Below are 24,092 nucleotides of genomic sequence, written 5' to 3'. Positions count from 1 at the left end.
CTGTGCAATATGAGGGGATACAATATGGGGGGGCCGTGCAGAGCAAGGGGGGGGCTGTGCAAGGCTGGGGGGCTGTGCAGTGAGGGGTTACAATGTGGGGGGGCCATGCAGAGCAGGGTTGGGGGTGTGCAGTGTTGGGGGGCTGCAGTGGGGGAGTTGGAATGGTTGGGGGCCCTGCGAGGGGGGTGTAAGTGTTGGGAGATGTGCAGTGAAGTGTTGGGGGCCTGTGCATGGTTGGGGGGCTGTACAATGTGGGGGGGCCGTGCAGAGCAATGTGTGGGGTACTGGGGACCAACCACACAGTGGGAACGGGAGCAGGAGCAGCACCGGGGGGTACCGGGAGCAGAGGCCTGGCAGCGGCTGCCATCGGGGTCCCTGTCGGGGCGCCGCGGGGTTTTGGGTTTTATTCCTTTTTTGCAATAAGAGGCTGTAATTGATTGACAACGCTGAAATAAATCCCAATCACTCGTAACCACGATTAGATTACGGCGGGCGATTCATTACGTGGGACGGCAATCGAGTTAGGAGGGAGCGGCCGGGGGCCGCGGGGACCCTCTGGCGCCGCGTGGACAGAGCTGCGCGCGCCGGGACGCACGGACACGGCACGGGGACAGACAGACAAGGACAGCCGGGAACAGGCGGCCGCACCGCGGGGCACAGCCCGGCACAGGCGCTGGTGCAGCGGGACGTGCGGCCGCGGCACGGAGCCACGCTCGGGGACACGCCGAGGGACACACGGACACAGAAGGACACGGGATGGCACCAGCAGCGCGGAGGCACCGCACACCCAGCCTCCGCATTCACCTCCGTGGCTGCCGTTCGACGGCCCGTCAGATCCCTCTCCATGTGGGAAAGGGCAGGAAAAGGCCGTTGTGGATTATCCCAGCGCATGGAATCGGTGCCGAACGGGAGCGCGGTGCGGATCCCGGTGTGGGGGGACACGATGTGCAGCCACCGGTGGTGTGGGAGCCCTGGGAAAGAGTTTCGTGACTGAAAAAGAAAACCAAAAAACCTCAAAAAAAGCGGCTCTCAGGCTCTTCCTTCCCACAGTGATGCCGGTGGGAATGGGAAGGGGCCAGGGGAGCCCCTGGTGCTGGGTGGGAAGGGGTTGAGTGCGCAGGGCTTGTGGAGCACCAGGGCTGTGTCCCTGGGCACAGTGAGCAGACCCCCAGTGGGTAAACATCAAACCTGGGCAAGCCTCTGCTGCGGGCAACCCCCTCCCTTGGCTGACTGCCCCTCATGAGTTGGCATCCCCTGCGGACAGAACCCCCACCTTGGGCAGACCCCCTCCTCTGGGCAGCCCCCCAGTGGGCAGACAGACCCCCACTGTGCGTGTCTAAACCCTGTGGGCAGCCCCCCACCACGGGCAGCCCCCCTGCCCCGTGGGGATAACTCTGCTTTGTGAGGTTGATCAATGAAGTGAGGCCAAATAAGCACAATTAAAGTCAATTTAATGAGGATCGCCCCACATCCACTCCCCAGCCCCGCAGCTGCCATTGTCCACTGCTGCTCTCACGGTGCCTGCCCCCCTCCCAGCGGGGGCTGTGCCACCACAGAGCCCCCTGAGCACTGTATGCCCCTTGGGGGGGCAAGAGGGGACCCCGAGGACGGGGTGTGGTGGCAGAGGGCACGGCCTGTCCCTGCACAGGGGACATGTTTGGGGGTGCAGTGAAGGGGCTGTAACCTCGATGGTGTCCCCCCTCCTCAGCTGTTTTCCTGAGCTTTATCCTCCTGGGAGCTGCTGAACCCCCACGGAAGGGAAAGGAGGCAGGAGGGTCCCCTGACACCCTGACACTCCTGGGATGGGAGCTGGGAACAACCTCTGGCTCTCCCTGTACCTCCAGCAGCTCTGTGTTGGTACCCCCTGGCTGGTGTGTCCCCTCTGCTGTCCTTCATGGCTCGTCCTAGGGCTCCCCACGGCACAGAACGGCACGGAATGGCACAGCACAGCACGGCTCCGGGGACAGGCGGTTTTCCAGCTGGCCACGGCATTCCCGGTGCGTCTCAAGGCCGTCTGCGTCCAAGGGTCGTGTTTGCCAGCGCGGAGGGACGAGGTGGCTCCGCGCCACTGTCCCTTCTGCTCCCAGCTCAGGGACCTCGTCCCCCGCCCCGCGCTCCCCGCGGGTGGGGGCAGTGGGGGGCACGGAGCGGCAGCCGCTCAGGGGTCCGAGGAAAAAGGCAGGAACTTAACTCCCATTAACCATCCCATTGTACCGGCCGTGGGAATAATCGGGTTTGCTAATGCAATTGCTGCCGCGATGCGAAAATCCGACTGGAAAATGTATTAGAGCAATTATCCGCCTCCCTCCGCAGCCGGCGGAGCATTAATATTCAATTTTGATGTGGAAGCCCTATTATGTTAATGACTTTGGTGACAAAAGTCGTTAATGTAAGTCGGTTCCTTTATGGCGCGGCACTAGCCGGGGTGAGCGCGGCCGCGGCCACGGGGCGGGATGGAACGGGGGGCACGGCACGAGGATCCGGGATGGGGCTGCGTGGGGAGCCGGGATGAGCCCCCTCCCCATCCCCGCACAGCCCTCACGCCGCGGCCCGAGCGGCCGCTCCCCGCGCCCGGAGCCGCCGGTGCTCCGGGGGCTGTGCCGGGGCGGATTATCCGCGCTGCAGCGCATCCGGCAGCGCCGCTCCCTCCGCTGCAGCTGCCCTCCTTTGTTCTCTCCCCGGGCCCCGGGAGATGCACCGGTGCTTCCCCGCCTGCCGGAGAGCGCGGCGGGGCCGGCCCGGGCTGGCCGCTGTCCCGGCCATCAGGTGCCACCGGGGCTGTGCCCCTGCCCGGGTGCTCGGTGCTGCTGCCGTGGTTTGGGCAGCATCGTAGGCAGGCCTGGCTGGATGGGGGGATGGAGCCGGAGCTGTGGGCTGGTGATGGGAGACGTGGGGAGGGATATGAGGAGCAAACCTGCAGCGGAGTCAGCACCTCCTGGCCTGGCCATCAGCAGCCTCCACCACCACGGCTCCCAGTCGGGAATGTCGGTGCCACGGCCGGTGCGACAGACACTCAGCTGTGATGGTGTCCTGGAGCACTGGAGGGATGGGAACAGACAGATACGGAGCCAGGAGCTGCCTGTCACGGAGAAAATGACCGTGACCTTCACCTTTCCAGCAAAGAGCTCGTCCTCCTGCCGCTGGGCTGGGAGTGCCCCGGCTTTGCCATGACTGCGGCCATGGCACGGGCGTGGGGCTGGCCTGGCGCTGGGGCCGGCTGGGAACCAGGAAATTTCCCACAGCCAAGGAGGGGACAGCAGATCCCAGACACAACCCGGGCACGGGTTGGGATTTACGGGCGCTCCTTTCCAGGCCCCCCCGGGAGGAGGCTCCTGCCCAGCATGGTCCCCTCCGTGTAGTCGGTGTTTGGCCCTGTCCCAGTACACAGATCTATACGTGGCCCTGTCCCAGCCCTGGCAGCAGCTGGGATTTGCTGCCCAGAGCCCCCTCCCCAGTCCTGGCTATAACGGGTGAGTGGGGCCACAAGCATCCAAGCACAAAATAACCCTGCTGCCACCTCCGGCTGGCAAGGCCAGCCTGACCCACAACGCACCCGGGACAGCGTCCTATGGATGCAGCAAGGGCTGGGGCCTCTCCACCGTGGCCCCCCGGGGTCTCCCGGGACAGGAAGGTGCCGAGCCGTCGGAGGCACCGGGGTTCGGCATTGATAGGGCATGGACAGGCACGTGCCCTTGGGCTTGCTGGGGACGGGGCAGCCGCTAGGGACACAGCCCGGTGACATGGGGCCCCGCACGGCCGCGCCGGGGTCCCCCCGGTCCCGTCGCTGTTCCCGGTCCCCGCGGGGGCGGCTCCGCGCGCACGTGGCCGGACCGGGCCGTGCCGCGCGCCCCGCCCCGCGCCCCCCCCGCGCTCCCATTGGCCCAGCGGCCCCCGGCCCGCGCTCCCATTGGCCCAGCGCCCCCCGGCCCGCGCTCCCATTGGCCCCGGTGCCCTCCACAAACAAAGGCCGGAGCCCGGCGAGCGGCCCAGTGCGCCGCTCTGATTGGCGGGGCCGGGGGGCGGGGCGGGCCCGGCCAGGCCCCGCCCCCCGAGCCGGGCCGGGTGTCCTTATACGGAGCGGGGCGGGGCGCGCCCATTCATGCGCGCGGGGAGGGGCGGGGCCAGCGCGGGGCTGCGCTTCCCGCCCGCGGCGCGCGCGGCTCGTTCCCACGGCGCGGGTGGGTGAATGAACGGGCGCGCGCGGGGGCACCGCGCCGGACCCGTGCGGCTCGGTAAGGTCCGGTAAGGCTCCGTACGGCCCGGTAAGGTCCGGCAAGGCACCGCGTGGCTCGGAACGGCTCGGCACAGCTCGGTGCCTGTGCTAGGCGCGGGTAGGTGCAGGTGGGGAGCGCGTCCACGCGCGGGTGTGACGGTGCCGGGGCTCGCGTGGGGGGGCGCGGTGCGTGTCCAGCGAGTGCGCGGCTGCGCGTGGATCCCCCGTGGTTGTGTCCGCGGTGCTGTGTCCACCCGCACGCCCCTCTGTGCCTTGCACACCCACGCGTGTTTTGTTCGGGGGGCGAAGGGGGCTGCCCGGGGTCCCCCACGGCCTTGGCTCTGCATCTGCATCGCTCCTGCCCAGCTCTTGGGCAGCACCAGCGTCCCAAAGGCTTGGGGACCCCCATCCCAAAATCCGTCCCATGGTGAGCACCCACTGTGGAGCCCCACGGCTGACACTGGGGTGACACCGTGGCGGGGACACCACGGCCTCCCGCCTCCCCCCAGCACAGGCTGTGCTGTTTGTCCCACGCTGCTTTAACTCCTCCACATGGGTTGGGCCCCTTGCCTCCATCCTCCTCCTCATGGCCATAAATTCATTCCCAATACCGTTCCCAACCTGCCAGGCCCTCGCGGGACATGCGGCAGCTCCCAGCCCGTGCTGGAGATACGGACTGAACTTTGGTCCCTGAGCAATTAAGGTGCCTGAAACTGCACTTCATTAATGGTTGTTCCGCAATAAAACCCATCAAACTGCCCTTATTTGCAATATAAAACTGCAATTTGTTTTAATTTATGTTTTCCAATCCCTGTCGGGTGGTTCCTGGGATCTGCCAGGCATCTGTCACCGGAACCAGCCGTCGGGAGCAGGGTGGCCCTGGGTGCTGGGTGCCGGTCCCTGGGTGAAGGGGGGACGTGGGGTGGGGTGTGGGTGGGCTTGCCCCAGGTCTGGAGAGGTGGTTCCCATTCCTTCCCATTCCTGCTGGACCCTGTGCTGTGTCCCTCAAGAGGGAGGGCATGGATGCTCCCAGGGAGCTCGTGGTTCCAGGGAAGAGCATCCCTGTGCCATGGAAGGTTCATGGGAGTCTCTTGGCACGGAGCTGCCGCTGAGGCGAATTCCTGAACAAGGGTGGGATGGGGTGGGAGCAGAGATGGGCCCAGCTGTTTTCCTGGGACAGCATCACCCGTGGGAGCTGGGAATCTGGCTCAGCTCAGCACAGCGTGTGTGTGCCAGCACACGTGTGCACCTGCCTGCGGAGCAGCATCGGACGCAGCAGCGGACCCCGGACATCCCGAGCGATTTGTACTTCCACGAAGCAGTGCAGGATCCCTGCGGGATCAGCCAGCCCTGAGCCCCCATTTCTAATTACAGTAATTGTGGCTCTGGCATCCTCCGGGGCTGGTTGTTCTCCGTGGCTCCAAATCCAGCGGGAGGAATCTGGGCCATGGGGCAGGACTGGGAAGGGCTCTGAGCCACCTGGGATTCCCAGTGGATCCTGTGGTGGGACTGCTGCCGCTGGCTCCCAAACCCAGCCGGGCCCTTTGGTGGCTCGTGCCCGGCCGTTCAGAGTGTTTGGGGCTTTCCAGGGAATTCTCCCTTGCTCTCAGCAGGTCCGTGATGGGAAACTGCCCTGGTGCTGCTGGGACAGAGCCCGGCTCCTGCTGGAGGCAGAATTTGGGATGTTCGGAGCTGCAGAGCAGCTGATGGTACCTGAGGAGCTGGAGAAAACCCCATTCCCTGGGGATGGGTATGGGCAGGCCCCGGGCTCGTGGCACAGGAGGATGGCGGAGCGGGGGCTGCTCCCCTGCTGTCCCCATCCCATGTCACGGGGACTCCTGGCTGGCTCTGGACATTTCCCAAGCCCTCGGCTCCCACTCGGACATGGAGAAGCCACCAGAGGCCTTTTCCTGACCATGGCTCGGCTCCTCCAAAGCAGCTGCGTGACATTCCCGAGGGGATCCCTCATCCCACCCCGAGGACGAGCACGGACCCAGCCACCGCTCCGGCACAGGAGCCAGGAAAACGCAGCCGGAGCTACCGATCCCACGCAGCACCTGGAGGGAATTAGGCCGCCTGTTCACCTCCCTGCAAACCTTTTGTAGAGCGAATTCCTGCGGTTTCCCATCGCAATTGCTGCAAATTATACGAGCGCCTCGTTTCGTTCCGACGGGAACGTGCCCTTGGCGTGTGCCACCGCGAGCTGCCGCCACGCCTGGCCTCGGGGGACCCTTCCAGAGCCCCCCCTCATCTTTCCTTCTTTTTCCCGTGTCCTGTGGGATGTGGGGGGTACGTCCGCGGCAGAGCTGGGGACGGCTCCGGTTGGGATGGGGAGCAGATGTGTGTGCACAGCTGGACGCGTGCCCAGATGTGCAGGCGGGAGGCGATGCCGGGGTGATGGGCTGCCCTCGAGGGGCCTTTCAGAGGCCCCCATCACGCCGGGAACCCCCGCTCGGGTGTCAGCGCTGCCGCAAGATGTGTGGTCATGCGTGTATACGCACACACATGCATGTAAAGGCAGGCACGCACCCATGTTCGTGCCTTTCCACGCATGGATCTGAACGGATGTGTGTCCTTGTGCAATCCCGCACCTCCCTGGCCGTGCTCAGCTCTCCGGGGGTGCCCCCAACCACGAGGACCCCCCATTTACCCTCCCAGCACCAGCGAGTCCAGGCCTCCGAGGCGGCTGGAGCGTCCCCGCTCCGCCGCGCGGACCACGTGACCTCCTGCGGCGGCGGCGGAAGCCGGAAGTGCCGCTGTGGCCGGTGCCGGGTCGGGGCGGGCCCGGTGGGGCCATGGCGGGCACGGGCGGCTGAGGGGCACCGGGCGCTGCGGGGGCTCCGAGCCGGCCGTGGGGCGCGGGGAGCGGCCACAAACCGGGTCCCCCGCCGCGGGGACCTTCCGCCGCGAGCCATGGCGGCGGCGGCGGCGGCGGCGGGTTCCAACTGGGGCCTGATCATGAACGTGGTGAACAGCATCGTGGGCGTGAGCGTGCTCACCGTGCCCTTCTGCTTCCGACAGGTGAGGAGCCGCCCGGCCGGGCGCTGCGTCCGAGCGGGGAGCGGGGTCCTGCCGGTGTCCCCGGGCTGGGGCGGGGGTGTCGGTCCGTGCCCTTGGAAGCCTAAAGCCTCGGCGAGCTCCTCCAGGCCCGGGCACTCTGGGGGAAGGCGGGCAGAGGCTGCCTCTGCCCTTCTGGCCCGAGTTTGGGGGGTGGTTCCCTGGCTGGAAAGGAAAGTCAGCAAAGGAAACGCTCAAGACCCAGATCGGGCACCTCGTGTTCCAAACGCTGCGCTTTTCTTAGTCGTGAATTCTCCAGCTCAAAACTTCTGCACCAAACTCTGGGTTTTTCCCTGTCCTGTTGTCTCCAACTGATCGTTTCTGCCTGTCTTGTAAGGAGAAGGGAAAAATAAAATCTAAGGATTTACCCCTGTGATAAACGTGAGCTGGCTTGGAGGCTTTTCCAAACCCCGGCTGTGCCCCCACACCCCTGCCCGGGATCTGCCCCCATGCCCACGGCCTCGCCTGCCTCAGACAGCAGGGAAAGGGCAGCTGGGATCGGGATCTGGGCCTGCTCCAAGTCACCTGCTTGGTGCCCCGTGGTCCCCACCCCTGTGAGCAGAGAAGGCAGCGAGGCAGGAGCTGCGTGAGGAGTTTGTGTTGTTGATAAATGAGTTTGCAGCAGAGGTGGCACCTCGGGGTCTGTCTGTGCTCCCTGAACCCACTGGGAGCTGTGGAGGGCACTGGGGGAAGAGCCAGGGTGGAAGTTCTACTCCACAGCCTGCTCCCAGTTCACTCCTCGGTGCTTGGACTGGTGCAGCTGGGAGCTGTGGGAAGCAGGCATGTGTTCCACGTGTCCTTGTGCTGTGGAGAGAGTGATACGGAGCTGGTACCTCCCTCCCAGCTGGTAGGAAGGGGACAGAACTTCCTGAAAGAGGGAAAAACAGGGCTGAAATACGTGGGGAAACCTGAGGGTGCTGAGGGAGGGTGGGAGGGCCGTGGAGGGGGCCTGACCCCCCATCTCCTGCTGGTCTCTTCCCCCTCTGCTCCGTTGCAGTGTGGGATCATCCTGGGAGCTGTGCTGCTGATCTTCTGCTCGTGGATGACTCACCAGTCCTGCATGTTCCTGGTGAAGTCGGCCAACCTCAGCAAGCGCAGGACCTACCCCGGCCTCGGTGAGATCCCAGCTCCGGGGCTGCTTCCCAGCCCTGCTCCTCTCTTAACTGCAGTGTGACCTTGGCATCCGAATTTACGTTTCCTCAGTGGTGCTGTCGGAACAGCAAATGTTTTCTTGCTGCAGTTCCCAGACTCCCTCGTTCTCCTGCCTCAGCCTCTCCCCCGGGGCAGCGCCGGGGTTGGATCCTGCTCCCGACCGCCCAGTTAATGGGTGCTGAGTTGTTTTGACTCCGCGGGGCAGGGGAGGAGGTGATCCAAACCCCAGCTCCCGGGAGCCATCTGGGATGAATTGTGGGTCTGGGATGAATTAATTATGGGTCTGGGCACGAGTTCCCCACCCAGCGCTGCCGGGACAGCGGGTCCTGCCAGCCTGGCACAGAGCTGGGCTGCCTGGATCCGAGCTGGGAGCTCCTTTATGGCTCAGCAGAAAGGAAACAGAGCGAGGTTCCAAAGGGCTGAGAAAATAAAAACATCTGGAAGATCCCTGGGTGGGTTTTGGCAGAGCCCGGCCACCCTCGGAGCTCAGCACTGGCGCCGGGATTGGCCTCTGCTCATGGCCTCTCTTGGGATTCTGACTGACTTGGGGAGCAGGAGGAGGTGTTTGGGTTCCAGTCCTTGCCGTTGGCATATGAAGCAGCAGGAAAAGTTGCCTTTTCCTTGTTCTCCCTTCCTTTTCTGTGCAAGGAGGGAGCTGGTTGGCGCTGCCCTGGCACACGGGCTCCCACCAGCTGCTGACAGATGGGTTTGCTCCTCCCTCAGAGTGCCCGAGGTGCTGCTCCCAGGAAGCACATCCCAGCTTCTGCCGACTTGTATCTGCTAGAAACGGAAAAGATGGAGAAGCTCCATGGTCTGGGAGGTTGTTTTGGTGCCAGAGGGAAGGGGGAGCCCCCGGAGCACCCGGCCCAGCTGCCGGTGCCATCGCTCCCTGCCCCTCACAAGACGCCTTTGTGTGCGGCTTCCCGGAGGACAGAGAGTCCCCTCCACCTTGGAGTGTGTCCCGGGAAGAAGGGATCCTCTGCACGCCCCGAAGCCAAGGGGCTGGAATACAGAGAGGGCCAGTAATGCTTCCCAGCTTCCTCCTGGCAGGCGGAGGCTGGCAGCAGCGCCTGTGCCCGCTCCCGGTGCCCTGGGAGAGGTGCCATGGGCCGGGAGCGCTCCCACGCCGCATCCCAATGCTCCGAGGTCGGGCAGCTCCACACAGACCCCCTTTGTCCCCGCAGGCTGGGCCCGGGGACATCTGCGGGCACTCCTGGGAGGCTTTGGCAGCGCTGAGGCGCGGAGGAAAGTTGTGCACATTCCCTGCAGGCAGGCAGTGCCTTCCGGAGGAACAGCGGCAGCCACGGCTCCGGCACAAAGGGGGTCCCAGGCTGGGCTGGCGGTGGCTCGTCACCACTGCGTGAAGGGGAAGGGCTGCAGGGAGATGTGTGGGTGAGGAGGGAAGTGGGATGCAGTTCCCAGATGGATTTCAACCAGGAGATGAGTGAATCCCTCCCCTTCCAGCAGCACTCGGGATGTGCAGGAGCTGTGCTGGGCAGCTCCTGGGGGCATAGCTCAGCCCTGCAGGACAAGGGGCTGAAGCTCAGTCCCAGGAACCACACTGGGTTTAAAAGACTTCTCCAGGTACCGAGCAAGCTCTGCCCAGTTTGGGGGCTTTCCAAGATCCCATTCCAAGGATTTGACTGTACCGTTTATTTTACAGTCATCACCTCCTGGAGAAGATAAAGGATCCCATTTTTCCGTTGTCCCCGGATGGGGACGCCTGCCCACAGTGTTTGGAGGCTTGTTCTCATTGAACATCAAGGTGAACAGCCGGGGACATGGGCTGGTTCCAGCATCACCTGTGGCTGTGTCCGTATCCAGAGGCTGCAGTGTGCCCTGGAAGGATCAGCAGCACCATTCCTCCATTCCCCTCGAGCTCAGCCTGTTAATAACCCATTCCAGGAGGGATGTTTTCCTCTTGCTGGCTCCTCTCTCCTCCCAGACCCTTCGTCTGTGGGCCTGACTCCCCCCAGGGCTGTTGCCTTTTCCCTCATGGTTGTGAATTCCCAAAGGAGGCTGGAGAGGAGCGGCCACTCCTCATGCCTGGGCACGGTGCCTAGTGGTGGCTGTCCCAGTGCCCTGTCACTGATCCAGCAGCTATTTTGGGTGCTCCCCCACATCCCTGCTCCGGGCTGTGGGTCCCTGCCGTGCCTTTTGCTCATTCTGTGGGAGAACATCTCGTTTCCTGAATTTTTAGCTCGAGTAGAGTCCAAGGAAATCAAGAGTTGAAGTTAATATTTAAAATAGCAGAAGAAGCTTCCAGAAAGGATTTGAGTTTGTTTTCTGGCGGGCGCTGGGAATGTTGGGCTGTGCCTTGAGGGAAGGCAGAGGGGACTCCAGGGTGGTGGGTTCATGCTGGACCTCACTGGCAGATTTGGGCACTGTGGTCTGGGTTTGGCACTGGAGCTCCCCATTCCCGTTCTGCCCAGTAAGAGCTAAAAATAGAAGTAAAAGTTTTCTTGGCATTGTCTTTTTAAGAGAAAACCCAGTGATTTTAGTACTAGTGAGCATTTTCTGCTCCAGCCCAAGGATGGGAGGGGGGGGAAAGCAAAGCCTTGGCAGCAGCCCTTTGGTGTGGGTTGGGAGCACTGGGTATTCTGGGAATGGGATTGAACGTTCTGGGCACCAGCTCAGCTCTCCCAGCCAGCGATGTCGGGCGGCCCAGTTCGAGGGGGAAGATAAAAATAAAAAGGGGACTTGGACTGGAATTCTGCACCACTTTAACTTTCGCCACACACAATCTTGTACAGGAATATTTTCTCTCCCATTGCCTTTAATGGCTGCCATGTGTGGCTGCTGCTTCACACCACTTCTGGTTTTAAATAGAAAAAAAAGAACCTGCTTGCTGGCTTTCCCTCATCCCTGTTCCTGTCTTATGTGGTTTTCAGTTTCCAGAGGGAAAGGCTGAAAAAGAAAGTGGGAGGGTGAGGGAAAGAGCCCCAAAATACCAGTGGTGGGTTCCTGCTGCACTGCCCTGTGTCATTGTTGGAGTTTAATTGTGAACTGACATCTTGCCCTGTTCTGGACCTTTCTTTGACTAACTTCCGCTCTTTTTTCCTTTTTATGCCAGCATTTCATGCCTATGGAAAAGCAGGAAAAATGTTGGTGGAAACAAGGTAAATCTGCTGCCTATTCAAAGTGTGAACAGTTTGGGTGTCTTTGGTGAAAACTTTTCTGAGCCTTGCTGTGCTCTCCTTCCTTCCCCTCCTGCCTTCTGGAATGCAACAGGAGCCTGAGTGAGATCCCCTGAGCACAGCTCACAGGTGTCACCTCCATCCCACCCGTTCCAGAGCTCCTGGAGACGGGAGCGCTTCCCAGGCGCTGGGAGCACAGAAGGTGGGGATGAGCTCGTCTCCTGCTCTGCTGTGAAATCACAGGCGTGTCACTCATGGCAGCTTTCCAGGGGTGACATCCCTGCTGCTGAGTTAGTGGGAGGGAGTGTTTGCTTCCTTGGATCCCGGGATCTGCTCTGGTCCTGCCCTCTGCGAGATGCCTTGAGGGGGAATCCTGCCCCCATCTCAGACTCCGCTGCCTCCCATGACCCCAGTGCAGAACTCAGGTGATGGCACAATCCTCACTGCCCTGCTTTTTCCGGCAGGGATTCTTTTCCAGGCATGTTGAGCCCAGAGCAGGCAGTGGTGCCGGCTCCTTCGCTCTCCCCAGCTGCAAACTTCTGCACAGCACTAAAAATACACAGAATATTCCTCAGATGTTACTTGTCCATGCAAGCAGAGGCTGTAATTGCCACAGGGATGTTCTATAATTGGAACTGGGAAGGAAAGTGGTCCAGGAGTGGGAGGAGAAGCAGTTCATGGACAATCTTTTCATTAAAGTGTGGTCCATTGTGTGGAGAGACGTTGGAGAGCCCATTGGATATTGAGACTCTCATGGCAGGGCCCTGCTGTGGGTGTGGGGCTCTGAGAGCCTCGTGCTGGTTCTTCTGAATTTTTCCAGGAGTTGAAGGAGTTCTTGTCATCTCCAAGATTAGTTTTCCTTGGTTTTTAGCCCCCACGGGTTTTTAACCCCCACGGGTTGTGGGCAGAGCTGTGTCTCCCACCAGCGTTTGGTGTGGATGGAGGTTCTCTGGTGGGATGGAGTGCAGAAGGGGTGTCCTGCTCTTCCCAAGGCTGAGGGTGGAAGCGTGGCCCTCCTAACCCCTCCCTGTTTGTGTTTGCAGCATGATTGGGCTGATGTTGGGCACTTGCATCGCTTTCTACGTCGTCATCGGCGATTTGGGCTCCAACTTCTTTGCCCAGATGCTCGGATTCCAGGTGAATAAATCACTCCTGTGGTGCTCCCAGACCTTGCACTGAGCCCTGTGTTCTGTGGATACAGCAGAGCTCCTGCCTTGGAGTGTGCTCAGCACCCTGTGGGGTCCCAAGGGGGCTTTGTGGGGTCCCCTCACGGAGAGGTGCTCGTGCACGGAGCCTTCGGCTCTGGGAAGTCTGGGAAGCTCAGACATATGGCAAACAATCAGCTGTGTAAAACTCCAATAAGGCATTTCCATCAAAGGAATTCTTTTTAACTTGGTCCCTTATTAATTCTGGAGCAGATTCCTGGGGGAGATAATGCTTCCTGCCTTAATTCCTGCCCCAGTGGGTAGTGACAGGCAGTTCCTCTGCCTGAGCTCTCCTCGCTGTAGGTCAGGAGGGATTTTTGTCCTGTCCCTGGCTGTTTTTGTGGCCAAAGTCTCTGTGTTCCTGCCTCCTCAGCCGTGTGATGAGCCCGCTGCTGGCTCAGGGTGCTCGGAGGCAAGAGGTGCTCCTCAGAGCCGGCATGAGAGCCGTACAGGGAAGCAAAAGGATTTTTGGTTGAGTGTTATCTGTGCTGCCTGATGCTCCTAAGCTCAGATTAAGGGACTGTGAAGTTAAAAAAGATGCGTTGAGGCTGCAGCCAAATTAGGTATTAAATATTTCCAAGCATTCCAGAGTGTTCTGCCATAATAAATACCAGTGCGAGGCTTTGATTAATTTTCTGGATTGGAGTTTTCAACACTTTCAATCTCTCGTCTCCCCAAGTAAATTTAGGTTTTATTTAATTGCATGAAAGTACCTAAACAGCTTGTGCTGGATTAGCATTTAACCCCCCCCCAAGCCACCCCCCAAATTCTTCCAGCTTGGACCTGTCACACAGTGCAGAGCAACAGTGGCACCCAGTGACTGTCTGAGCTCAGCACAGACGGAGCCCACAGAGCGCCGAGCTTGCAGCATCTTCAAACACCCCCAGACACAGAATGTCACTGTCTAAAGTTGCTTTTCACTCTGGAAAGATGAACCACGCCAGGGTTTGCTCATTGGGTGGATGTGTTGAGTATCCTCCCTGCTCTGGGTGTTGATGCAGGTCTCTTTTCCAGGTGTCGGGCAGTTTCCGGATTGTCCTGCTCTTCGCTGTCTCCCTGTGCATTGTCCTTCCCCTGAGCCTCCAGAGGAACATGATGGCCTCCATCCAGTCCTTCAGTGCCATGGCTCTCATCTTCTACACCGTGTTCATGTTCGTGGTGGGTACGGACACTGGGAATCCTGTTTTCCTACCTTCTGTTGCTTTTTAATGACCAGTTTCACTTCCCGGGTGATCCTGTGGTTCCCTCGTGGAGCCCCAGCCCTGTCTCCCCCAAATTTCAGGACTGGAAGGAGAGGAAGGTGTGGGAATTCTTTCCATGTAACTTTTCTAGTAGGCTGTGCAGGGTCCCACCTCAGAGCTGCCTCCTTAGGGAGGTGTGGAGCCTCCCAGGGGCTGTGCCTTTAAGAAACCACAACATTCATAAGAGTTGGCTGCACTGAAACATCTCTGGGGATTAGAAACCCCATCCAAGGATATTATAAACAGACATTCAGACATATTTACCTTCTGCTTCCTGTGCAACCCAACTCCTGCCAGTTCCCGTGTCCATGGCAGGGGAGCTCCCTGGCCTCGGCTCCTCCCCCTTTCCATAAAGTTTTTCCTTCTCTTTGGTGAGCTGGTGTCGTTAAATGGCCCTGGAGCAGCAGGTGGGATCCTGTTTTAGGACCCTTTGTCTCTCTCTGCTTAACAGGATTCTCTAAGGCCAGCGGTGCTTCCTGTTTGGATTTAAAACCACATTTTAAAAAACACGTTTAAAAAAGTGCAGAAGAGGTTGCTTTGAGCAATAATTCTCACAGTTCATGTGTCCGTGGAAATCACCCCACCCTGGTGTGTGCTGTGATGTCTGATGGCATCAAACAAGCGGGGAGTGTCATAGATCCCTTGAAGTACTCCCTGGGATCCTTGGTGGCCCTGGCAGCTGTGCGGGTGGGATGGGGAGCTGGGGGATTGGGATGGGGCTCCCGGCAGAGCTGTCACACGCTGCCTCTTATCCCAGCCTGGCATTGCTGCTGCCATGGAGCTGTGTGGGGCTGGATCCTCACCCCTGCTCTCTGTCCTGGCTGCAGGTTGTGGTGTCCTCCTTCAATCACGGGCTCTTCAGCGGGCAGTGGCTGCAGCGAGTGAGTTACGTACGCTGGGAGGGCATTTTCCGCTGCATCCCCATCTTTGGAATGTCTTTTGCCTGTCAGTCGTAAGTACCTGCCATTCCTAGCCCTGGCAGTTGTTCCTGCAGGGAGTTTGCGTGAGGGCAGAGGGTCAGGAGGATCTGCAAGGGATAGATACCATCTGCTTTGGTGGTTTATTTTCATCAGGGTATTTTATAGCTTGCTGAAGTTCAGCCTCTCATTCAGTCGTGACCCTTTTGTTACCCAGACCCTCTTGTTACTCCATTTCACCTGGGAATTCTTGTAGCGGAGCAACACGAGACCACTGGAGCCGAACAGCTCCTCGGGAGCTTCTGCTGCAGCTGCACGAGGGATGAAATTCCTCTGGTTCTTGAAGGGAATGCTGGAGCACCAGGGGAGGCAGCGGGGCTGTGTCACCCCACTGTGTGACCCCCACAGGGCCTCCCCTGAGTAGTGAATGCTGGGGGCTGCTCTGCTTCCCCAAATTTCTTGGAGAACACTCCAAAGATCACACAGTTGTTGGCTTTGGAGGGTTGTTCCTGCATTTCCAGTTCCCTGGGTTTAGTGGCACATGGAAAGAGGTGAGAGCACACCAGGCAATTTCCACCTTTCCTGTTCCCTGTTTTTAATGAGGGTTTCCGCTGACATGTGGAAGGAGGTGAGAGCACACCAGGCTATTTCCACGTTTCCAGTTCCCTGTTTTTAGTGGCACATGGAAGGAGGTGAGAGCAGACCAGGCTATTTCCACCTTTCCCGTTCCCTGTTTTTGTGAGGGTTTCTGCTGACAAGTGGAAGAAGGTGAGGGCAGACCAGGCTATTCCAGGTTTCCAGCAGCATTTCCTGCAGCACCAGAGCAGCACATGAGCACTACGTGCCTGGCCAGAACCGTGACAGCTCTAACCAGTGTAAATCCAGCCCTGGACACGGGAAGGACTGGCCTCCTCTGGAAGGACCATCCTCCTCTGGAAGCCTGGCAGAGCCGGGCTTCCCCCCTGTAGTTCCAGCAAACGGGTCTCGTGCCAACAGTAAATGAATGTGACAGATAAAATTTGCTCAGACTGCTGTGTTTACACCCACTCCAAGATCCAAATCATCATTTCCCACTTACTGGCTCTCTTGGCAGCTCAGATCCTACCCCGGCACGCTCCAGGCTTGCTGTTTAATGTCTCCATTACAACTGGCGAAGGGAATTGTGTTCTCTTGCAGCTTTACCTTGTTAACAGATCCCTTTTAGGGTTTTTTTTTCCTTATGGAAGCCACACAATACCCAGCACAATTTTCCTGGGAGTTGGAAGTGCAGGGAAATGGTTTGGTCTGGACCTGTGTGTGTGGACCTAAATATGGGCTCCATGGCAGCACTTCTGTGGCAAAGCCAATCTAAAGCTGTGTGTTTTTTCCAAACATCAGGAAAATACGCTGTCCCCAGGCAATATTTATATACATGACACAGGCAATATTTATATACATTTTTTATTTCTTTCCATCTATGTATTCTCTCTTTCTCTCCCCTCTCTATATATTCTATTTCTCTCTTTATATGTTTTTTGTCTATATAGTCTCAGCTGGGTAGGTTTAATTTTGCTAACCTCTGAATCACCTTTTTAACCATCCCACACGCTGCAGAGCCTCCCTCTTTCCCTCTTTTTTCCTTCCCAAGCCTGGATGTTTGGCTGGACCCTTCTCTTGGAGGCTGAAGGCTGGAATGTGGCTGGTTAATCTAATGGAGGTGGCTGTGGAGAGGGCAGGGAGGAATCCCAACTGAAGAGATTCCCCGGGAAGCCAGTCTCCTCACTCCCAGGGAGGAATCCTAAATGGAGAGCTCCCAGAGAAGCTGGCCTTGCTCCCTGCTGGTACCTCCAGCCCCGGCGCGTGTCCCGGAGCCGACGTGCTCGGCCTCCTTTGACGTTCAGGGATTAAGGGTTAAGGCTCTTCCTGCTCAGCCTCAGCCTGACACAGTTCCTGGGAATGGCTTTGTGCCCACTGGAGCTGAGGATACCCCTTCCCATCTCCCTGCACGCTCCCCCCCTTCTCCTCAGAGTTTCTCCCGTAACACGATCCCGGGATGGAGCCGCTAGAATTCAAGTAACAAGAGGTTAATGAATTGCTAAAACATGCACCTGATGTCAAAAAGGACATTCCCCACGCTTTCCAAGGCTGTAAATACCCCAAATCCTGGGGAGCTGGCGCTCCCGGCTTTCTATGAAGCGAACTGAAGTAGGACAGGCGCTGCGCTCCGATTTGTTTGTTTAACTTTTCCTTCAGACAGTGGGATGCTCCAACCTTCTTCCCGCTTTTCCTCTGTAAACACTGTGTTGCTTTAATTATCAGCACGGAGAGCTCCAAGAACAATAATCTCCGGCACTGGGGCTGGCCCGGAGCCACCCGCAGCCCCGGGAACAAACGGTCATTCATTTTGCAACCCTTTCTGAACCCGAATGTTTACATCACACGTTTTGCTCCACGTGGTGGGGTGGGGAGAGCAGGAATATTTTTGCAACACTTAAAAGTTATGAGTGTTCTGAAATCTCTTGGCATTAGCAGTATAAATTGTGGAATAGCAGCGGGTGTTTATGCTCCAGAGGGGGAAGGTGTCAGGGATTCGTTGCTGCTGGGCTGAGGCAGAGAATGGGCTGGGATTGCGGGTTTTCTCCTGTTTTCTGCAGGTTTCCTTAAATATTTTACCTTTTTTACAGTCAGGTCTTGCCTACTTACGACAGCTTGGATGAGCCGTCTGTCAAAATCATGAGCTCCATATTTGCTTCTTCCCTAAACGTGGTCACCACCTTTTACATCATGGTAGGAACTTCCCCTTCTCTTCCCTTGCCAGAAATCTGGAGGGGCCACAGGGATGAGGATTTATCTACAGCTGGGGCTGCTTTCTGCTTATCTGTATTTATTCTGACAGATAAGCCGTCGTGCTGAAAGCAGAGTTAGGTGGGAGGTGATGAACCCAAGAGCACAGGGGGCATTGGGAGAGTCCAGATTTTCAGAGCAGCACGTTTCCTTGGATGGAGGCAGAGTGGAGGCCCAGGTCTTCCCAGGCCCAGCCTGGAGCTGGGGCTGCTGCCCAGAGTTTGGGAGAGCTTTTTCTAGCCTGTTGTGAAGGAAGTTATGCCTCATAAGGCAGCAGTTAATAAAACTGGGTTAATAATTCCTGAGGAGAGCTGTGGCCCATGAGCCAGGCTGCTGCAGGGAATTGTGACAGCTGCTCCGTTGGAGAGGGACAATCCATGGGCCTGGCAGCAAGCAAAGTGTGTCCTCCAGGAAAACCCCTGGATTTGGTGAGAAGCTTGCCTTTAGGCAGCTCCCACTCTTGATTAACAACCTGTCCCAGGTCTCGGGGTGCTGGGGCTGCTGGCAGGTTGCCCATGGGAGTGACCTCATGCTCCCACTTGGCTGCTCCAGCGGGAGGGCACCGTGCTGCCCCTCTCTGAGGAGCAGCTGGGAGGTGCTTTGGAGTCCAACCCCGCTCCCCTCCCCAGGTGGGCTTCTTTGGCTACGTGAGTTACACCGAAGCCATTGCTGGGAACGTCCTCATGAACTTCCCTTCCAACGTGGTGACGGAGATGATCCGAGTGGGATTCATGATGTCGGTGGCGGTGGGGTTCCCCATGATGATCCTGCCGTGCAGACAGGCACTGAACACCCTGCTCTTTGAGCAGCAGGTAAGATCCCAGGGCTGCCTTGGTGTGAAACTTGATTTTTGAAGGGTTTTTGTGACTCTTTGGTCTCTGACTGGGCCCCAAACCTGCCTTGGCTCCGTGAGACTCTGGTGATAATGGCACGTGGCAGGTACTTGCTATCCAGAGGGACAAAGCCTCAACTCCCATAAAATCCTCAGTGCCAGGGTGTGGTGACAGTGCAGCAGGGGCTTGTGGCCATCTCTAAATCCTGTTCTGCACAGTGGTTAATCCCTGGCATTTGGAGGTTCGTGTCCTCTCTGCGGAGGAGTTCCATGGGTCGAAGGGCTGGAGTTCCCAGTGTAAAGCCCGTGTCCTGTGGCTGCTACTCCCTGCTCTGCTGGGGATTCCAGCTCTGGCACAGACACGTTACACAGCTCGGAGCCGAGGTGGTTCTTCCCCTCAGAAAGAGGGAGAAATGTGCTTTTGGAAGCAGCGGAGCCTCCTCATTTCCTGCTGCTCCAGCTGCCGTCCTTTTGCTGGCCAACTCATTGAGCTCAAGCTCCTGTTCCCGGCCTCGGAGCCCAGCCCAGCCCCGTTTCTTCTTGCTTCCTTGAGTGCCTGCTTATTCCTGCTCCGTTATTCTCACCCAGCACCTTTGTCAGCAGCCCTGGAGCAGCCCTTTCCCCTCCGGGTTCAGATGTCCCCTTCCTCCAGCCCCTCCCAGGCTGCGGTGCCGGCCCGGTGCAGGGGCAGGCGGTGGGAGATGGGATACAGCCCTCTCCCACACGTTCCACCTTTCCCAGGGCCAGCTCCTCAGCCAGCCTTTGTGACTGAAGCTGGTCTGTCTGCTGGAGACTGTGAGTCCCTTGTGGCAGTGGCGTGTTCTCCTCTGTGCATTGTGCGCACGGAGCGCGCCGATGGGATTCAGCAAATAACAGTAAGAGATTGTGGGAATGTTCTGAGGCCTTTGTGTATCCGCATAAATAGAAACCTCCTAGGCAGGAAATAAAACTTGAACAATTTATAGCTCTAAATCCTGCCACTTCTGCCTGTGAGAAGCCCCCGGCTCTTTTCTCACGTTGGGAGGGCCTGAGGATGGGGGCAGACAGTCGGTGAGAGCCAGCGGGTGCAGAGGAGGAAGCGCTGGAAACACTTGGGAACACTTTGGATCTCGCCTGGGCTCAGCTCGTGGCTGGCTGGGCTCTGAAGGTGTCGCTTTGCCTTCCTCTCCCATCTGTGCAGCAGCAGAGCCGGGACCTGCCGGGTCTGCAGGGCACACTGGGGCCTCTGCCTTCCACATCTCCCACTCGAGGGGTGGGATGGGATGGGGTGGGAAGCAGAGGGCCTCTGGAATTCCTCCAGCAGCTGCCCAGCAGCACCCATCCTCCCCTGCCATCTCCCTCCCAGTCGGAGGAGCTGCTCCTGTGGCCTAGCTCTGCGAACATGGCCCTGCTCCCAGAGCTGCTGGGGAGCACCTCCCTAGCAAAGCCAGAGCTCTTCGCCTGTGAGTGCTCCCTCCTGCTGCAGCCCTGTGCTCCCTCCTCCTGCCCTTAGCCTTGGGCTGCTCTCTGAGTCCCTGCACGGGGAGTGGGCCGCAGCTGAGGGGATCACATTCGGGATGAGCTGGAGCTGCAGGGAGCATTGCTGAGGGAATTGCTGGGGGGCTGAGGGAATTGCTGAGGGGCTGGGGACTGTGATACAGGAGCTAAACTCTCCTCCTCCACCCTTCCCCTCCCAGCAGAAGGACGGCACCTTTGCTGCCGGGGGCTACATGCCCCCACTGCGGTTCAAAGCCCTGACTTTGGCTGTTGTGTTTGGAACCATGGTCGGAGGCATCATGATCCCGAATGGTGAGTGAGGAGCTGGGAACAAGGGCTGGCTGCTTTCTCTGGTCTCTGTTACTTGTTTTCCTGGCTGGGGTGACCAGACTCGCACCCCATCCTGCCCGGGGGCTCTGGCAGCCGTCCCGTGCTGCTGCTCTGGCACTCCTGGAAAAGACCTTTGCTGACTTTTCCTCTTCTTCCCCAGTGGAAACAGTCCTGGGCCTGACAGGTGCAACCATGGGAAGCCTCATTTGTTTCATCTGCCCAGCTCTTATTTACAAGAAGATCCACAAGAATGCGCTTTGTTCACAGGTCAGTGCTGATGCTGCTTGACATCCCCCTAAGCCCTCTGCAGAGCCTGGGAACGTGCTCCATTTGGCTGCAGCAGAGAAACTGCTCAGCACCTCCTCCAGCCTCCCCCTCCAGTCTGCCCAGTACATGTGGGAGCTGTTCTGGGTGGGTGTTCATCTTAGGGATGCACAGACAGTGGCAGAGGTGCTGGCCCAAGTTGGAGCACCAGCTCTTTCCGTCCCTCCAGCAGCAAGTGAAACAGTCATTTCGTGCATAAAATGCTGCTTCCAGTCCTCCTCCTGGTGGGATTCAGGTTTTGGATCCTCAGAACAGGAAATCCAGGCAGCCTGTAAAACCTTAAAGCCTCACATCCCGACCTGCCCGGGCTGGGTAAAACAAACAGGGCTCCACGATGTGGTTTGTGCTGCCGACCCTCAGCCTTCTGCCTTCAACCAAAATAATAGTAAAAAAGAACACACACATAGAGGTGTTGCTTCAGGAGTTGATTTTCTGAGGGACTGGGGTCGTTCAGAGGCTGTTAGAAGTTTAACTTTTCCTTTTGCTCCAGTTTGAATTGGCCTCCTCGGGGACTGAAATAAAGTGGCTCTTTGCTGGGCTTGATCTCTCTGCTCCTGCAAATACCATGGGCTGAAATTAACAGGTTTGGGGGGTTTTTTTTCTAACAATAATTTAATCCACTGCCTTTTTCACAGGCCTCTGTCCCAGTCAGGACAGTGCTGGGCTGGGAATAAGGTTTTGGGCACAGTGCGGAGTCAGCAGGGGAGAGCAGCACGTTTTTGTGGGGCCCACAGAACTGGTGGCTTGTTCTGTGCTTAATGACTTGTGGCTTTGCAAACCTACGTGAATTTTTTAAGCAGGGTGTGGTTTTTTTCTTCCCTGTGCTTTCCCTGACACAAGGAAATAGTCCAGCTTTCCAGCTTTCACTCTGAATTCTGACACTTAGCTCCGAACTTCTTTGAGTGAAACCCCGAGCAGGAGTCTGAATGCCAGCCTGGGTTTTTCAGGGAAACAAAGAGCACTTTCAAGAATTGCTTTCTATTCCGGCTGAGCCGGAGCGTTTCCCTGCAGTGCCTCGAGGCTGCACTCAGGACAGGCTGAGCTCTCAGCCCGGCTGCTCGGGGTGGGACACTGGGGCCCTCACAATGCCTGACCCCAAACCCGGTCACGAGGCTGAGGGAGATGTTTGTCCTGCAGAAATCCCCACAAAGGAGGAAGGGCTTATCTAAAGCATCAGCCCCTCGAGGGGCTGGCAGCAAGCTGTCCAGCCTTCCCTGAGTGATCCATTGCCTGTCAGGTTTGCATTCCTGCTCGGAGCGAGGACACACCTGCCTGCCCGAGCCGGGCTGCTCAGCACCTCCCCACCTCCACAGCCCAACTCAGAGCCCACCCTCTCCTCCTCCCTCCAGGTCTTTGCAAAGGCTCATTTATTCTTTCCCTGGAGCTCTGTCTTTGGTCTCCTCCTTCATTCCTGCTCTCCTTTGATCAGGTGCTCCACTCCATCAAAGTCAGCTCCTGAGGAAGGTGGCAGGCGGGGGGAGAGGAGACAGCCCTGGGCTCAGCTGTCCTTCCCTTCCTGTCCCTGTCCAAACAGCGTCCATGGACGTTCTCCCTCCTTCCCTCCTTCAACTTTAGCCTCCTTCAGAGCAGCGAACCTCAGCGCCAGCTTTTGCACTTCTCTGGGTTATCTTGGCTCTTGTGCTGCTGAGAACTGGCTGCTTTCATCAGGCCACTTCTGGCACCCAGCAGCTTCCAGTGTCGGGCAGGTGGTGACATAGAAGGTCAGGTTTTTACAGGAGATGGTGCAAACAGAGGCTACGAATCAGGGATTTTGCACTAGAAGTAGTGAAGAGGATTTCAGGGCAAGGAGGGAAGTAGGCCAGCAAAGGGCTTCTGCTGGGGAATTGGGAATGACTGGAGCTGCTGCTCAGCCAGGCTGGGCTGGGAGTGCCCTGGTTGGAAGGGTTGGGTTGGAAAGGCAGGTCCCAGAGCAGTTCAAAAGGCTGGAGTCAGGCACACAGTGCTGTGAGTGAAGCAGGGAGAGTGTTCCCTTTCTTGTGGTTAAGCATCTGTTCCTGTAAAGGTCCGCGTCCCGCTGCTCCCGGCAGCCCCGGGTTTGGCAGAGCTGCCGAAGGGCGTGTGGGGGTCTGTGAACAGAGTGTGTAACTGCCAACAGGAAGGTGTTGCCTTCCCAGTGTTGACACAAGCTTGTCCGAGAGGCCCCTCCTAGGGAGGCCGGAGTTGCTGTTGTCCCAGTTGGGGAAGAGGAGCTGCCGGAGGTCAGGAAGTGACCCCTTGGCTCGCTCCTGTGCGGGTGGAAAAGAGATTCCCTCTGCCCTTCCCTGGCAGCGCAGGGGCCAGCACACCTTCCCCAGCTGCATGTCCAGGGGTACAGCCCCCCAACACAGCATCTCCGAGGAGGGACCCGGCAGTGACCGGGGCTCTGCATTCCTTCGCCGTGACTCCGTCCCTCGGAACGCTCCGTGTCCAGGAGGACGGGGATGGCGTCACGCCACACAAATGCAGCGTGTTTGCTTCCCGCGGCTGCAGGAGAAGGGCTGAGCTAATGGCTCTGCTGTGCAGAGTTGGAGTCATCTTCTGGGAGGAAGGAGGGCCGAGGGAGCGCGGCCGGCCGAGGAAACGGCCGTGTAAACTTCCTCTCCTGAATTCCCGTCCGTGCTCAGAGCGTGGCTCCCGGGAGACAGGCCCTGGCCGTGCTGACCTGCCCCAGGGCTTTCCACAGCCTCTCGCCATGTCTGCTGAGAGGGGCTTCTGTGGAAGGGTCTCTGCTCTCGGTGGGATTGCTGGCTCTGGGGGAGATCATTCCCATGGCACCAGACCTTGGCTCAGAAGTGCCCTGCAGTGCTGAGCCTCCCCTCGCTCCAGGATCTCTGGATGCTGTGGGGATTGGTGGCTCCTCTGCCTGGATGGGTTCCTTGAGCCCCCGAGTCCTTGCAGCCCTCACTCCCATCCCTTCAATAGCCTCGGTGGTCCCCTGAGCACAATCCGCCTGCTTTTCCATGTCATAAGCATCTCCATGGAATTAAGCCAAATCATGGACCTCTTTATTCTGGTCTTCAGTTGGGGAGGGGGTAGGTGAGGAGGGGCGTGCCGGGGGGAGCTGGGTGAGGGCGGCTCAGGGCCAGCCCGGCCTGTGTGCGCCTGCCACGTGTGCCCGTACCCGCTGCTCCGGGAGCTCGCAGCTGAACTCCAAATGTGCAACAATCAAAGGGGTTTCAATCCGAGGCATTTGAGCCCCTGGTTCCCCACTAAGATAAGAAACAACAAAAATCCTTTTAAAGCATTTAATGTTTTCAGCCGTTTCCTACAGTTCCCTCCTCTCCCACGTTGCTCCTGGTTCCTGTGGCACCAGAATAGATCCTCTTTGTGGAAACGCTCTTCCTCTCCACTGTTGTTTCTGGAAGGTGCCAGAACAGCCTCCCAG

The 24,092-nt window shown here is 58.6% G+C and overlaps 1 protein-coding gene and 1 long non-coding RNA gene across 2 annotated transcripts in view; one reads left to right on the top strand and one right to left on the bottom strand.

The window, feature by feature from the left end:
• Positions 1–418: 418 nt before the first annotated feature.
• On the bottom strand, positions 419–3,176 carry LOC116453672. The gene is made up of 3 exons (XR_004243894.1): positions 2,915–3,176; positions 1,839–2,014; positions 419–990 (listed from the first exon to the last, which is right to left on the bottom strand). It is a non-coding gene; the product is annotated as an uncharacterized LOC116453672 (long non-coding RNA).
• A 3,423-nt stretch (positions 3,177–6,599) lies between these two features.
• Positions 6,600–24,092, top strand: part of SLC38A10 (solute carrier family 38 member 10) — a 30,976-nt gene continuing 13,483 nt past the window's right edge. The window contains exons 1-10 of the mRNA XM_032129428.1: positions 6,600–7,234; positions 8,268–8,385; positions 11,496–11,541; positions 12,603–12,696; positions 13,779–13,922; positions 14,833–14,957; positions 17,586–17,688; positions 18,375–18,557; positions 20,254–20,365; positions 20,544–20,650. Of these exons, the coding sequence (XP_031985319.1) occupies positions 6,611–7,234; positions 8,268–8,385; positions 11,496–11,541; positions 12,603–12,696; positions 13,779–13,922; positions 14,833–14,957; positions 17,586–17,688; positions 18,375–18,557; positions 20,254–20,365; positions 20,544–20,650 (1,656 nt within the window). The 5' untranslated portion in view covers positions 6,600–6,610. The remainder of the gene's footprint in view (positions 7,235–8,267; positions 8,386–11,495; positions 11,542–12,602; positions 12,697–13,778; positions 13,923–14,832; positions 14,958–17,585; positions 17,689–18,374; positions 18,558–20,253; positions 20,366–20,543; positions 20,651–24,092) is intronic.

Source organism: Corvus moneduloides, chromosome 19, assembly GCF_009650955.1.
Source record: "Corvus moneduloides isolate bCorMon1 chromosome 19, bCorMon1.pri, whole genome shotgun sequence".
In the NCBI taxonomy this organism is placed as follows: Eukaryota; Metazoa; Chordata; class Aves; order Passeriformes; family Corvidae; genus Corvus; species Corvus moneduloides.
This window is presented reverse-complemented; position numbering and strand designations above follow the sequence as displayed.